Here is a 15,968-nt window from a genome sequence, read left to right as displayed (position 1 = left end):
ACAAAGCAGAACTATATCCTTCTTAGATTACAGTAGATTACAGAAGCATAAGAACACAAAAAGCAAAAATCAAAAAAAAAAAAACATATTGCAGGAATCATTTATCATATGACACATATTATGACAAATTGGAGGGAATTTACTATTCAAAGTGTTTTTCAAACAAGTTCAGGCAAGCAATAGGTAGAGTTATAACATCAAACATTTCTTCATTTCTTGTGACAAGGACTTTCTCTGAGTACCGATATTCTCGATCTCCTGAACTTGACCTTGGAGTATGACTTGCATTTTAGAAATTAACTTCAAAATGTAACAAAATAATGTCGTCATCTTTTCAAAATGAAATGGTCCTCCTTCAAGCCAAAAACTTCTATGTTTTTTTTAAGATATTCAACATATAAGCAAAAATTACTGAGCAAATTTCAATATTTATTTGAAAAAAAATAGGGCGAGACTATATACCAACACCATATATTCTTCTTGCATGTTTTATGATATAATGATGCCAGGTTGAAGTTGTGCATTGATTGTGTGTTTAACAATCATATAGAAGCTTAGCTGCAGTACTGTAGCTTTCCGAAAAAAAACTTATACTGATAGATTAGAGAGCTACAGTGCCACCCATTGAAAAACAAAACTGTATATTTCATGTATTTATTGCGCACAAAAAAGTGCGCTGTTGCTCGATTTATTTCTCCACGCTTTTAAAACTGTCATCTCAAAACATTACTAACCGCGTGTTCCTAGCATATTCTTTCACTTGTTCCACAACAAAACATTCCTTAGAATTGTTTTTAATACCCTTCCTAGCCTTGAAATTGAGATCATCGAAATTTTCGCCTATTTTAACCTTCTACTTAGTGTCTTAGCCAATCAAATGAAACCAACTGAAAGGTAATACGTGTACATGGAAATCACATGGGGATTTCTAGCTTGCATATATTGGTAAAAAATGAAAGATTATTATATGACATCTTGTTACAATTAGTAATATACCTGTGAAATATAAAAGCAAGTCAAAGTCAAATGTCACTATATCCCCGAATGTTCGATAAGAATGGATTTAAAAAACACCGGAATCATTACTAAGTATGTAATTTATATGTACATGTCATCAACTCAGCAATAACAAGTCACTAAAGTAAACAAAAGAACGTGACATTTGATATCACAATAGCTAACATTGACGACATGGCGGCTACTATGTCCCACGCCTTGCTGACGTCTTTCCACGTGATCAAGGATTTATCGTCACATTCCGGGCTACTCTTTAACGCCAAATCCATCTTGTCGTCACTGCTGTATTCACCTCCCGAGGTGCTCTTGAAAGCCAAATCCATCTTATCGTCACTTTCAGTTTTCTGTGAAACAGGTTGTAATTTATTCGAAATTCGCCTTTTACAAGTTAGGCACCGTGCACAGAGAATCAGATATTTAGGAATTCTGTGTTCTTCTTCTCGAAGATGAAACACAAGGCTGATCACCACACAGGTGTGGATAAAGATGCTGATGAAAAAGTCAACAAACAGTTTGTAGACAATGTTAGCAAGTCTTGGCAAAGTGGAATTAGGTAACTGGTCATTGATGATGGTCAGATAAACTGCTAGAGCCAAAATGACTGTGGTCGAGAACCCCACCCGCTCCCCCGACTCTGCTGGCAAGATAAACACTGTTAAATGCAGGACAGCGATACAGATCATTGGGAATACTATGTTATACATGTAGGGATCGGACTTCCGAGAGAAAGCAAATTCGGTGCGTAGAAGACGCCGTATGTCCACATCAAGTATTGTCAACTCCGCATTCTCGTCAATATCCCATAAGGAATTCTTCTGTGCACTACCCATTGTCAGAGAGCAGTTGGCGAAATCCACTTGACTTGCAGTGTAGCCCAAGAACAGGAAGTTCATCTCACAGCGCTGTTTGTCATAGGGAAAGTTTGTTATATCCACACTGCATGTACTCTCTAACAGCTCTAGGAAATTCCATCTTACAACTCCAGAGGGTGATACGGCCACTAAGAGTTTGTCGGAACCAAACCCGTGATAATTGGAATAAGCGTTCGTAAGAATAAGATAGGGAACCCAAATTGAACTTTGAGTGAAGTAAATCTCAGTTATCCCGTTATTTGTTCCAGGGTTCCAAGAAAGACGTTCGTCTTTCCACGTGATCATAAACGTTAACCTTGCGGCGAACAAACCAGTCCTCTCCGAGAAGTCGTGAAGGTTGATGAAGCTGATGCTGACGGTTATGTTAGTGGCCTGACTTTGATCCGCCCCTGGCCGTAGGTCCTTGTTATAGTTCTGCAACAGGGTAGAAGAAAGAGATGTTAGGTCAGACACGGAGTATGTCGTCACAATGACGAACAGACATGGAAAGCAACACAATCGTCTTATCATCGCCATGGCAAGTCGACAATTTTCTGCAAAAAAGAAGCAGAGCTTCACTAGAAATAACAAGTTTAAACGAAACATCGAAAGAACAAAATCAGGAATGAAGCCAGGCCTCTGGAAGAAGAGGGGATATCTAGAGTCCGTGGAGTTTACCCCTACTTTATAAATAGCTGCTTGCCATTTGTTGTACATGTATGTCATTTCCGGCTCTGAAGTCAGTTTTTAACCCAGTGCACTCCCCATCTCTTAATCTCAATGCATCGAGCAAGAAATTGAACAAGCATTTTGTTTATCATAATTATAAATTAATACGAATACGAGATAGAGGAAGAGAATTAATCTAGCATGCTCAGTTTTACACTGTATGTACACATATATCAAGGCGTTGCAATTATTTGGCATTTGATGTACTCGAGAGAGAAATTTAAGAAAATATTTTTTCTTGTTTAAAAACTCCTTGTATGATGATATTGAATCATGTCATTGTATGATAACATTTAATCATGTTATTGAATGATGATCTTGAATAATTTCATTGTATGATAATATTTAATCATGACATTGAATGATGATCTTGAATAATGTCATTGTATGATAATATTGAATCATGTCATTGTATCATGATATTCAATTATCACGTCATTGTATACGATGAAAAATCATTTTATCGTATTATGTTATTGAATCATTTCATTGTTTGATGATGCTATGTCATGTCATCGTATGATAATATTTAACCATGTCATCGTATGATAATATTTAACCATGTCATCGTATGATGATATTGAATTATGTCATTGTATGATAATATTTAATCATGTCATTATATGATGATATAGAATCATGTCATTGTACGATGATATGTAATCACATTGTATGATGATACTGAATCATGTCAATGTATGATGATATATAATCACGTCCTTGTTGGATGACACTTTAATCATGTCATTGTACAGTGACTATAAATACTTCTCATATCATGCACTGTATCATGATACTGTTAAACTGATGCCATTGTTCGATGATCGTATTTGTATGATGATACTTTGTATTCTTTGCATAAAACTACATTAGCATATATTTGACGAAGTATCAGCATGCATAAAAAATTGTATAAGACAATTAATTGAGGGTAATATGAATTGTTCGGTTTCGATCCAAAAATGAACTTAAGAAATTTAAGGGACATTTTTCATGTGTTTTAAGGGATTTTATTATTTTTTTTTAAATAGGGACTTGTATTTTTAACCTTCAGTCTTCTATCATTGCTCATTCTTGCCTCTTTAGAGAAAGCAAATTGTGAATTCCATTGAAATTAAAACAAAAACACTGTTAACCGGAACAATACCCTATCATTAAAGCGTACTTTCGTCAAGGACAAGGATTATACCCTCCGTGTTGCTCAATATACAGACCCGTCTTCTCGTTTGCGACGTTTTACTATCAACACATTTCATTACTTTTGTATTGTATATACTACTTTTGAAAATGGCAACGTTATTGCGCTAGAAAGTATATGTTTTACATTGTATTTTTATTTATCTGAGCTTTTTAAATTTAGAATTACACGTATGCACTTTTCGTTCCTTAATACGGAGTATTTAATTGTTCTAAATTCAGATTTTAAGTTTTGAAACAATAGGGCTAAAGATGTGGGATATTAATCCAAAAGTATTGTCACAATGCCATACTAAACGTTTTGGTGTGACATGACTTTTTGATTAACCCTCTTTTATAAGTTAGGTTTTCTCTCCTCGATCATTTTATTTCAGGAACCTTTTCATAGACATTAATTATGTAACATATATATTGTATACATCTTTTGAGTTTGTCATCTAGAAGTGGTATTTGATATTTTACTTCTTTTCAGAGCACTTGTTGGTAATTCTTTGTTGAACGGAAGTGTTACAACACATTTCTTTGAATATAATTATATGAGGGTTGATCCAAAATAATGTCATCATGCACTGTTATAAAATCGAGAAACGTCATAATAACGTCACTACATCCTGCAAGCGGTTGTCGAAACCCAACGTCAGATAATTTAATTTAATAAATAATTTTATCAAAATTGCCATTCTGAAATTTCAGATGTAATGCCCTACAGGTCAGTGGTCTTTTACAAGCCAAGTTTTCTCTATAAGTGGGGCTGTCCCCTCCCTTCCATTTGTTTCGTTTCTATCACAGAAAAAAATCACATTCAGTAATACTGTATGGTTATGAATTTATGACACAGTTTGTACCAAGGCAATCTAATTAAAATTAGATCTTTGATCCGCTCCAGTTTGATCGCTACGATCAAAGATCTAATTTTAATTAGATTCGTACCAAGGAGGAACATATCAATGTGCAGTATTGCCTCGTATAATTAATGTATGGTTTCGAGACGATTTCATGAATGTTTTAAATATTTATTGAAAGCAATTCTTTACATGATACGGGCATAAATTCCCCAAAATTATGTAATTTTTTCGAAACAAGGCTTTTTGATAAATAAAATTGAATTTGAAAGCCAGAAAAATTCAGAAGACAAATACTTTTTCTAAAACGTTTATGTTAAAAAAAAAACCAACCCACATGCCCCTCCTAAACACTCAACTGATGATGATGTTTTGGGGTGGGGTGGGAGAGAGTAGGGAATCCATACCTACGCCCAACAAGCATACAGTGTAAAATCAACATGACAGAGTACTTACCGGTGGATTGCAGTCCACGGAATTCACAATCTGCGGTGTACTTAACTTGATCAGTCGATCTTTTAAAGATTTTACATACACCAATAAACCGATTTAAAATGTCCAAGATCTTTTCAGTGCGCTAAAACAGCAAATATTCTTGTAAAAAATAACAGAAGAATTGAAGACCGGAGGTACACTTCTGTCAGATATAATGTCTAATGAAAATAGAGATTTTAATGAAGTGTTTGATTTTAATGAAGTGATTGCAGCACACAACGTAAGGATTAATTTTATAAATGGTTAACAAGATTATCCTCGCTCGTTCACCAAAATACTATTTACTAAAACTGAAATAAAGCCGGACTTGTGGCGTTTAATTTATTCAAAGTGCCAACATTTTTAAGAAGACTCTTAAACGAGGTATTACAATTCTCAAGAAGTGGACATACGTTTAAACAAATAACATGTCCATTTTTTAATGTGCAATTATGTTGATTGGTGAACTTTTATGTTTTACAGTGCAGTTGGATTTTCATGTTCAATTTTTGACGCTGTATTGTACTTTATTTGTTATATTTTTCAAACTTGCAGTAAATTACTTAAGTGGTAAACGTTCTTCCAGAATGGAAGCATGCAGAACATGACCATTGGCTTTAATGGTCACATAGGAACAAAAAGCGTTCAATGATGAAAAGAACTAACTCATTCCCTGCTGGAGAAAATAATCAGGACTGTAAGACTTTTACGTATATATTATTAGGTCCAAGATCTGCTCTTAGATGCTCTTGTTAGTTGATAGACCATTTTAAAAGATAATTTTAAAATGCTTTTCCGATGTACATGTATGATCAACTTGGCGCCCACGTTGGGTCACGAGCCTTGAGGACACATATTTTATAATTTATCTTTAATTCTCTATGTACAGCATATGAAGGTATTGTCACAAGACATAATTATGCACATATAGCTGTTTCTTTTAAAATCCTTTAAAAGGTTAAAAAAGGTAAATGAATTTTCAAAGCCACTTTAGTCAAATCCTAGGGCCTGAATACAGGCAAGGGATAAATTTCCCATTTTTATTCGAAGGCTATCTGCCCAAAAATTAGATTTATCAGTCATTTATACATTCTTGATATTTAAAGACCCCCAAAATACTTGGTAGTGTTCATATTTATAAAAGCCCATAATACAAAATGATGGTGGAAATGCGCATGCACCACAGAAGTTTGCTGTAAACACAATTACAAATTGTGTAACATACGCAACAGCATTTATTCGCGATTTTTGGTTTGAAATTAGGCTTATAATTTTTGTGACGAAAATTTTTTTTTACAGTTTATGGTTTGTACGAAGAAATATTCACAAAAAGTGACAATCCAGGCAGATATTTCTCCAAAGCGAAATAGGCTGGTTTACAGTACACATTGTATAGCTCTAGAGAAAACAATGTATATAATTATAGACTGGTATGTCTTTATTTAAATTTAATTTATTTTCCATCCAGCAAATGAAGATCTCCCAAATTCATCACTTAGGATGCCACCAGTACCTTGGTATGAAGAATGCGTTCTGATATAAACGTCATCACCCTGATTGACATGCGCAACTGCAGTTCCGGTTCCAATGTCGTCCCTGCTACTGGTTGGTATTGCTACTGCGTATGCACTGCCGTAAACATTATTATTAATGACAATTTCTGTTGAATGATACTCAGGAGTTGAGCCATATGCACCAACCCTTACTGTCCACGTGAAAACATAAAAACCAGACTCTGGTGCAATGAAAACACCAGAGCCAGGGTGATAACCTTGACGTTGATTGGTTTTCACGACGTCAAATTTGATTGTATGGTCAGGTCCTATGTTGATGTGAGCTGTTGATAAATATGCGTAGCAGGCAACGACATTGGCAGTAACATCAAGTGGCGGAGTTGTGGACATCCCAGTCAGCAATCTCTCTAGTTTGAAAGAAAAATGTAAATAAATGGTTATTTTATAGGCGAAGTGAGGCCCTAACTTTGCGAGTTAATCAAAAATATTTAAATGAAATATTATATACACTGTACTCAATAACCTGAAGTACGTAAGGAGCATATTTCTGCACGTACATACGAGGGGTGTTAGAAAAGTTCGCGGACAAGTTCTATTGTGAGCGCGCTTTTTCCACGAAACCGGTCAAACTTTTCAGATAAAATCTTAAACTATTTTCCAATAAATATACAAAAATTTCATGCTCTCCGGTGTTCATTGAAAAATATACAGCTGTTTTATTTCGATAAATCTTGCTTCACGGAGCATGCTACATTTTTGCACGTTTACATCACATACACTCTTTATCAAAATTAAAAATTGCACAATTATAGCGCAAAGAGATTTGAGATATTTTACCTGTCTCTTAAGAATTGATGAAACATCACTGGGAGAAAATTTGAATCAAATTGGAGGGTATATGACTGTTTTATAGCCATTTTAAAATGATCAACGCGTAAAAACACAGCCAAAAATCGGAACATCACTGAGCGTCATGGAGCACTGCACTATGTAAAAAATTATGTATGCAGACAGGAAAATGTCTAAAAAGAGATTAAAATGTGCAAGATGCTGCCGGAATTTCTTTCACACACAAAGGACAAAAGTTTTCAAATGGTTGTAGCATTATAAGAATGTAAGGATTGACATTTTGAATGATTAACTCCATCGATACTTCGATACCCCCTTATTGCATGGATGTTGTGCCTGTATGGTTTTGCATATAGTTTCCATACCTGATCGATAAACTGCAGAGCCTTTTTTTTCCCAAAGATCTCAATAATATCCGAATCAGTACAAAATACATTATAGTAGAAAAGTAACATGTCTTGATATAGATAATCAATTTTAGTAGAAAACAGATTGAATTTGAAAAATGAAAGATTTATAGAACTAGAGAAAGCTTAACGGGTTGAGATCTGGTTGTCACGTCGCCTTACGTAAAGTGATTGCTCCGTGAATCTCATGAGCTCATAGTAAAAATTGTTGTAAATTTTTAAAATTGTAGTAATGGACCTGAATTTTTACATACAATTAAACAAAATGTAGGAATTTATTCAGACATAGGTCATACTTCAAAGTACAAAATAGATTTTCTGTAATTTAATGTGTCCGCGAACTTTTCTAACAACCCTCGTATATCGAAAAATCAGTATTTAAAACCAATATCACAAATGTAATGCTCATCATGTAAAGCAATCTAGCAAGCATAACTAGCGCAACTTAGACAACACAGGTTCCCATTTTCTAAGCGAATATTATACTAGTATCATCCATTCCCTACCTTGTCGACCATATTTCTCATCTCGTTTATTCATGAAAATTTTCTTGCTTTCGACCCGGTTATGGTCGATATAAGTCTTTCCTGGTACATTCTTTGAACCATTATTTGAGAAAGAACTATTTGCTCTGTTGATTTGGATCTTAGAGGTGAAGCGGTTTGAAGACAGAGACCCCTTTTCGGTATTGTAACTATTGTTCCCGTCCGTCTTCCCTGGAATCACCTGACGAAGAAGAACTCTCTGGCTCCTAACGGTTTTAATCAGATCAGTTATTCGGTGGTCCTGAGTTCTTAATTTCGTCTCCAGACTACGCACTGCACCACGTAATTCTAACACTTCTTGATAAACATTTTCTAGTGAAAGTTCGCAACTTGTGAATCCACACAAAGTAACAACCACCAAAATAACGAGGAGTCTATTTCTACTCATCTTCACAAGGTTCTTCATTGCTATAACATACTTATCTGCGCAGTCTTGGTGTCTTGGTCACAGACTGAGCATTGATAACCTAATTTCTTCCCGTAGTCAGAACATATTTCTACTTTAAGAGAAGATATGGTCTTTGATTAAAACAAGAAGCGCAAGGGCCTTAATAATCACATGAGTATATCACTAGTTTCTCTGACTGTGGCCATTTTAGCTCAGACTGGAACTAGAACTCGTGTGACAAAAATTTTACTACTTTGTAAGAACTCTATCATCAAAGCATACACTATAGTATTCATGTAGCTTTTCTTGTTTGGCAGAATGGCTGATATAGGTGTCAATGTAAATAAAAAATATATTCATTTTTAAAACGCGTTCTTTACACCGAGATCGATGTCGAATGTTGTCTTGATTTAGTGAGTATAGCATGTTCTTTGCGAGGGGATGCTTTGCTGGATGTCCAGGAGTGGGGAGATTTTTAAAAAAAACGTTTTTAAAGGGCAAGATGCGACGAAAACGTAACGGGGATGGAAAAGCATGTGTTCTAACAACGCATTTTTGTGCTATTTTCATTTTGTTAGCTGCAATAAGTAGCGGGGTTTTCTCTTTCAAGGTCTCATTTATTGATTAAAATATTTCTTAGTAGTGTTTTTGTATAAAACTATGTAACCAATAAAGCTCCATCTGATTAATAAAGTGAAGAAAACTTTTCACATGTCTTTTCAATCGAATCCCCCCATCTACCCCAACATCACCGATTAAAAGGAAGAAAACTTTTTATTTTTCCTTTTAAAATGCCAATCATATTCCTTGGCCCCTTTGAAAAGCGATATAATGTGACTTCTTGTACACAAAAATATAGATCACAACACCTTTCCGCCCTTGGATTCTATGTCACGTGCTTCTCCGAAAATCGGCCGAGTATGCGCTGCGTGAACACTCCCCGGCAAACTTCGGATTATTGGCGCGGGAAGGAGAAAAGTGTAAACAATGGACACTCGTTGTGATAATGAAGTCTGGGTCAATAGAAGAGCAGTGTTGGTAAGCATGTCATGTCTGATGATACATTCCTGATCTGATAGTCTAACAAACATTTTAAGTCACAGCTGTGCAAATAAAATTCTTCATGATTAAAATTAACGTGTGACGAAATAAAAGACTTACAATTTCAGTGAGTGAAGTTGCTAACAGCTGATTCTATGATAATATTTTACACTGATTAGACCTAATAGCTCTGTATTCTGTCCTTTTGAAGTTGTCTGTTGATACAAGTAGTACAGTTATAAGGTAGCTATTTCACCATGATTTGCGTGATTAGACAAATCACTCGAGACAAAAAAATTGAAACAGGTTCTATCGATGAAATGATGAACAGCTGATGAAGGAAAACTGAAGAATATATATTAATATATACATTTGTGGTATCTCTCTATTATATAAACATACAGAGAGAAAATATCTTCAGTTCTGTATGAAGTTTGTCAGAGGTCAGAGGTCAATAAGTGACCTAATCACTCGGCGCAATAATATCTACCGGTACATAAATTATAAAATGACCAGCTCTAGGCCCCTACTTGCTTTTCATGTATAAAAATGATCAAAATAAGCAAGTAAAATGATAATTATTTTACTTAAAATGTAAACAAGTATTTCCTACAGTTTTTGGGCTATCGATTCAACCTGTGTACATAGAGAAAACTAGGAGTCTAGCGTTTGTTTACATTTTTTTCATTTTTGTCAGCTGCACAGTCTCTAACGTTCATCCTTACTTTTGGGGGTAGACCTTTGGTTAAATTTTAATGATAAACTTTTATTTTATCTTTAAATTTTACTCACGGAAAATGTGTAAATCTGTTGAAAAATATCATAATGATTGCAATCATGCCATGAACGCTGCCAAACACCTCGGCGTTTTCGTAGTTCAATGTAAAGCTGTCGCCAGTGTCTCCGTGTTTATCAGTGTTTTACGATAAGTATGCCTTTAGTTCCTGAAACCGTAGAATGTTTTTGATCAAATTGCAAATTAACTGGCTCGGACAAGTGTCTCAATCCATCGGATCCATCCATCCCTTTCCAGCGACCGAAATTTCTCCAACTTTTTATCATCAAACTTCGGACGTGTTTCTTGTGTCTTTTCAGCATCGATTATCATTTTTCACGAATAAAAATATTCCCAGACAACAATCTGTTCACTATTACTGATCACAAGTAGCCTTTCACAAAATATATTCTCTTCGAAACAGATTCCTTAGCCTAATGCATTCGAAGCGTAACCGCCATGCAAGCCGATTTACACATTGCGTCATTTTTCAAAATCTACGACGGACGGTTAGTGCAATAATTTAAATTCGAAAATATTCAATTGTCTGTCTCAAATGTATATATAAGTAATAAATAACAAGTTTATAAACTTCAATGGGAATTGAAGTGGGTTGGTACGTGATCAAATCTTCTGAAGGCCTTCACAGGATTTGATCACGTGACCGACCCACTTCAATTCCCATTGAAGTTTATAAACTTGTTATTTATTTCTTAAATGTGTTAATAAATGAAATAAGAAGTACATGTATATCAAGTTTTGTCTTAGGCCTACTTAACTTAAATTAAGATTTAAAGATCTTATTAACTAACTGTGTTTAACTGTCACTCCCCAGTACTTTTTTAGGTTGAGTTAAATTTAAAAACAATAATCACACTGAAAGATGTATATTACACTTTTACATGTATATATCCTTAGAAGAGCCACTCATAATTGAAAACTGATTCAGGGTAGAGTCAGATACCTATAAACTATTTCTATATACTTTATCCTGTTGGTTTATTTTAAGCCTTGACCTACTTATTTTGGGGTATATGGAAACCTGCTAGTGACATAAAATGATTGTAAACTGCATATTTTATGGTATTATAACCGTCTAAATTGTGCATCTACTATACTGATGTATAAGACGGAACTCCAAATATGCAGCTTTAACAGATTTATTAACAAAGGGGACAGGCTCCGCCATATAGTGGACGAGAGTGCTGTTCAGCGTGGCTGTCTTGGCAAAAGCCAGCCGATAACTGATAAATGTACAAAACAGCAAATTACATACAATTACATGATATTTACAATAGAGTTATTTATCATCGATTAATTAATTATTTGTATTGTCCAGAGATAAATGTTTATGCAAGTCTTTAACTCTGAAGTCCTTGACACCTGTTCAATTTAATCTGCCCAGAGGTGCTTAGATCATTGTCCTGGATTAACACTAATTTCCTTGGTCACAGTATCAATAATTTCTGTTTTTGGTCTTAGTCATAAGTTTTTTTTGTTAACTTCCAACAAAATGTCAGAATTCCTATGAATACCAATTGCATTCCATTATAAGCAGATTTATTTTTGTGTTCATATAATGCAGATTTATTAGGTCACCTGAGTCACTCAGGTGACCTATTGCTATCCGTTTTCGTCTGCCGTCGTGCGTCGTGTGTCATGTGTTAACATTTTAACATTTTCAGCTTCTTCTCTGAAACTACTGAACCAATTTCAACCAAATTTTGTATGCAGCATCTCTGGATGAAGGGAAACAAAATTTGTGAATTTTATTATCTTCGACCCCCTGGGGCCTTAGGGGTGGGGCCAAAACGACTAAAATTAATGCAATCTTTTAAAATCTTCTTCTTTACTCTTGTACATCAAGCAGTCAAACTGTTGGCATGAATTTAATGTGCATTGAGTCTTCTACCAAAATTTTGAAAGTCATGGCCCCAGGGTCAGGGGTTCTTAAGTGCTAGGGTGGGGCTATAGAGATTATACAGTGAAAATGCATTATTTCTTTGAAAATCTTCTTCACTGCTCATGGGTATTAAACAAACTAACTAAGTACATACATGTAGTTATGATGAGCAAGAATGCCTCTTCGGAAATTGTGAATTTTATGGCCCCAGGGTCGGGGGTTCTGGTGTTAGGGCGGGGCTCTATTGATTATATAGTGGAAATACATTAAATCTCTTCTCTGATCCTGGGTATTAAGGCCCAAAAAAAATAGTCTTGTTTCCTGCTACCCGACCTACCCTATTTTTTTGCACCCGACCCTAAAGTTTTTTTTAGCTTTTGGTGAAAAAATTCAAAATTTTAGGAATTTCATGTTTCAAAAGCGAAAAAAGTTATATATTCTCAAGTTGTATTTCATGAAGTATATGTTTAAAATATGGACTTTCATAAAATTCCACTTGAGTTGTGCATCCAAAGACATGGAATTTCATTTTGAAAGATGATATTGACCTTAGCTATCTAAGCTATGACATGTTCAATTTGGTTTTGTAGTAGTTCATATCCAAAAAAATAACGTTGGAAAAAAATAAAATAAAATTAAAAAATAAAATAATTTTCCTACCTACCTACCCTATTTTTTTCTGGATGGTAGCAGGAAACAAGACTATTATTTTTTTTGGCCTAAGTAGACTAACTATGCACATAGTTATGATGAGCAAGAAAGCCTCTTCCAAAATTGTGAATTTTATGGCCCCAGGGTCACGGGTTCTGGTGTTAGGGCGGGGCTCTATTGATTATATAGTGAAAACACATTAATTCTTGAGAAAATCTTCTTCTCTGTTTCCTGGGTATTATATAAACTAAGTTAAAGTACATAGTTATAATGAGCAAGAAAGCCTCATCCAGAATTGTGAATTTTTATCCCCCTAGGGTCAGGGGTTCTGGTGTTACGACGGGGCTTTATTGATTATATAGTGAAAATACATTAATTCTTTGAAAATCTTTTCTGCTCCTGGGTATTAAGCAGATAAACTACCAATATAGTTATGAAGAACAAGGGCTCTTCTTCTAGAATTGAGAATTTCAAGGCCCCTGGGTCAGGGGTACCATAGAGGGGGGGGGCTCTATTTATCTACTGAAAATGAATTGTTTGAAATTTGCTCCTTGGTATTAATCAAACATTTTTGATAAGCAAGGGTGCCTTTTCCAAAATTGTGAAATTTGTGGACCTACGGTCAGGGGTTCATGTGTGGTAGGGGCACTACTGATTATTGCTGAATATAAGCCAAAAATAAAAGTAGTCGTCTTTCCTGCTTAACGACCTACCCTATTTTTATTGCAGCCGACTAAAAAAGTTTTTTTTTAGTTTTTGGGGGTAAAATCAGAAGTTTTTGGAATTTCATGTTCCAAAACTGAAAAAATATATATTCAAGTGGTATTTTATAAAATTCTATGTTTTAAATATGGACTTTCTTAAAATACCACTTGAGTTGTGCATCAAAAGACATGAAATTTAATTTTAAAAGGCAATATTGACCTATGGCATGTTTAATTTGATCTTGTATTAGTTCATATCCAAAGAAACACCATCAGAAAAAATAAAAAATAAAAATAAAATAATTTCCCTACCTATCTACCCTATTTTTTCCAGGCTGCTAGCAGGAAACATGACTATTATTTTTCTTGGCCTAACTGATTAGTTGAAATGCATTTTTGTTCCCCAACCCTGCCTATGGATACTAAGTAACCAAACTAAGCAATTGCTAAATGTATAGTTATGATGAGCAATGGTGCCTCTTTCAAAATTGTGAATGCCATGGCATCTAGTTTAAAACATGAACCAAATTCAATCATTGGAAATTTGTTGCATGATGCTTAGGTGACCTATAAGGCCCATGGGCCTCTTGTTTCCTATTGTTGCCAGTTGAGTTGTCTGATTGACTCGAACCACATGTAGATCACATGATCAAGTATAAATTAAAAGTCAGACAAACTGGATGTTTCTATTTCAAGCATCTTTAAAGTCATCTTCTCATAATGCCTTGTTACAATGCACTTTGAAATATTACGCACTATGAAAAATTTTTTCAAAGTGCGTTAAATTTGGGACCAAATCAACGCACTTTGAAAAAATATAAATTTCTTTTCAAAGTGCGTTGATATCGACCATATTAACGCACTTTGAAAAAAACTGTATGGCCTGGCCAATATTCTTGAAAATCTTAAGTATGATAAATATTTGAACCCCTTGGATAACTTTTCGGTGATAAGGTCACTTCAGGATGTGAAAGTGAGCGATTTTGATTTTTCCTTACTTTGAAAATTCTTTCTCTCTTACAATGTGTAAATGTTTTACAGTACTTTATTTTTGTTCTAGTTTGCATGCATTAAATGTAAATTAAAATTTATTGAAAGTATTCAACGTCACATCTGTCCAGTTATACAAATATACATAAATTTCAGTGTTGCATAGGCATCGGTACCAGGGGGAGGGGGAGTGCTTGTCACACAAATGCTTTGCAAAGATATATATATATAATATACTAGTAGGCATTTAAAAAAAAATTGGGGCTTACCTGGGGGGATGACCATTTTCAATTTGCTATCGACGGCTTTGTATAAGAAAAAAGAGTTGGGCTGAGAGACTCTTCTCCTTCTGCTCAATAAGGGTAAACCAAAAACATGTAAATTAAAACGTTTTTCGAAAGATATTTTTACCCTATTACAAGTTGATCCTCTCAACTACTGAAAACTAAGTTTAGAATTTTTGCTTTATTCATATTTTTTTTTCAAAGTGCGTGAAATGTCCACTTGGTAAAAAATTGTTGATGTACATTCTTAATGCACTTTGAAAAAAATTTTCAAAGTGCGTTGAGTGTGTCCCAAATTTAATGCACTTTGAAAAAAATTTTCAAAGTGAATTGATTTTGTCCCAATTTTAATGCACTTTGAAAAAATTTTTCAAAGCACACGTAATTTTTTCAAAGTGCATTGCCACATGCCTCTTAAGAGTTTTGTATGGGCACCTCCACCAAAGCTGAAATAAAAAAAAAATAATTTGCATTTGAATACACTGAGCAGTGCTTTATGCCTGAAAGTTGCAGTGGTCAGTGTTCATTTCCCTAGCATTTGTGGAGTAAAATTTTGTTGTCCACAGATATTTTGTTCATTAATCTCAGCCCCCTAGCCTGTTACAACCGATCTCTAATCCTTTACTTTGAATAAAGGGAAAAGACTGACAATAATTATTTTACACTGTTTTATATAGGAATCCACTTTATCATATCCTCTGCTGGAAAAGCGGGAGGGTATATAGTAATCGGGATGTCTGTTCATCCGTCTGTCTGTACGTCCTTCTGTTACACTTTGGGGTACCAATCTCCTATCCGCAACTCCTC

The 15,968-nt window shown here is 34.7% G+C and overlaps 2 protein-coding genes across 2 annotated transcripts in view; both read right to left on the bottom strand.

Moving 5' to 3' along the window:
* Positions 1-1,045: 1,045 nt before the first annotated feature.
* Positions 1,046-15,968, bottom strand: part of LOC134246987 (acetylcholine receptor subunit beta-like 1) — a 30,521-nt gene continuing 15,598 nt past the window's right edge. The window contains exon 2 of the mRNA XM_062729338.1: positions 1,046-2,422. Within this exon, the coding sequence (XP_062585322.1) occupies positions 1,137-2,405 (1,269 nt within the window). The 5' untranslated portion in view covers positions 2,406-2,422 and the 3' untranslated portion in view covers positions 1,046-1,136. The remainder of the gene's footprint in view (positions 2,423-15,968) is intronic.
* LOC134246988 (uncharacterized) lies at positions 6,420-9,011 on the bottom strand. Its single transcript, XM_062729339.1, has 2 exons — positions 8,387-9,011; positions 6,420-7,031 (listed from the first exon to the last, which is right to left on the bottom strand). The coding sequence occupies exons 1-2, from the start codon at positions 8,829-8,831 to the stop codon at positions 6,559-6,561; spliced, it is 918 nt and encodes a 305-aa protein (XP_062585323.1). The 5' UTR covers positions 8,832-9,011; the 3' UTR covers positions 6,420-6,558.

The sequence above is a fragment of the Saccostrea cucullata genome, unplaced genomic scaffold (assembly GCF_032062105.1).
Source record: "Saccostrea cucullata isolate Sc308-1 unplaced genomic scaffold, CSIRO_AGI_Scuc_v1 ctg20, whole genome shotgun sequence".
In the NCBI taxonomy this organism is placed as follows: Eukaryota; Metazoa; Mollusca; class Bivalvia; order Ostreida; family Ostreidae; genus Saccostrea; species Saccostrea cuccullata.
This window is presented reverse-complemented; position numbering and strand designations above follow the sequence as displayed.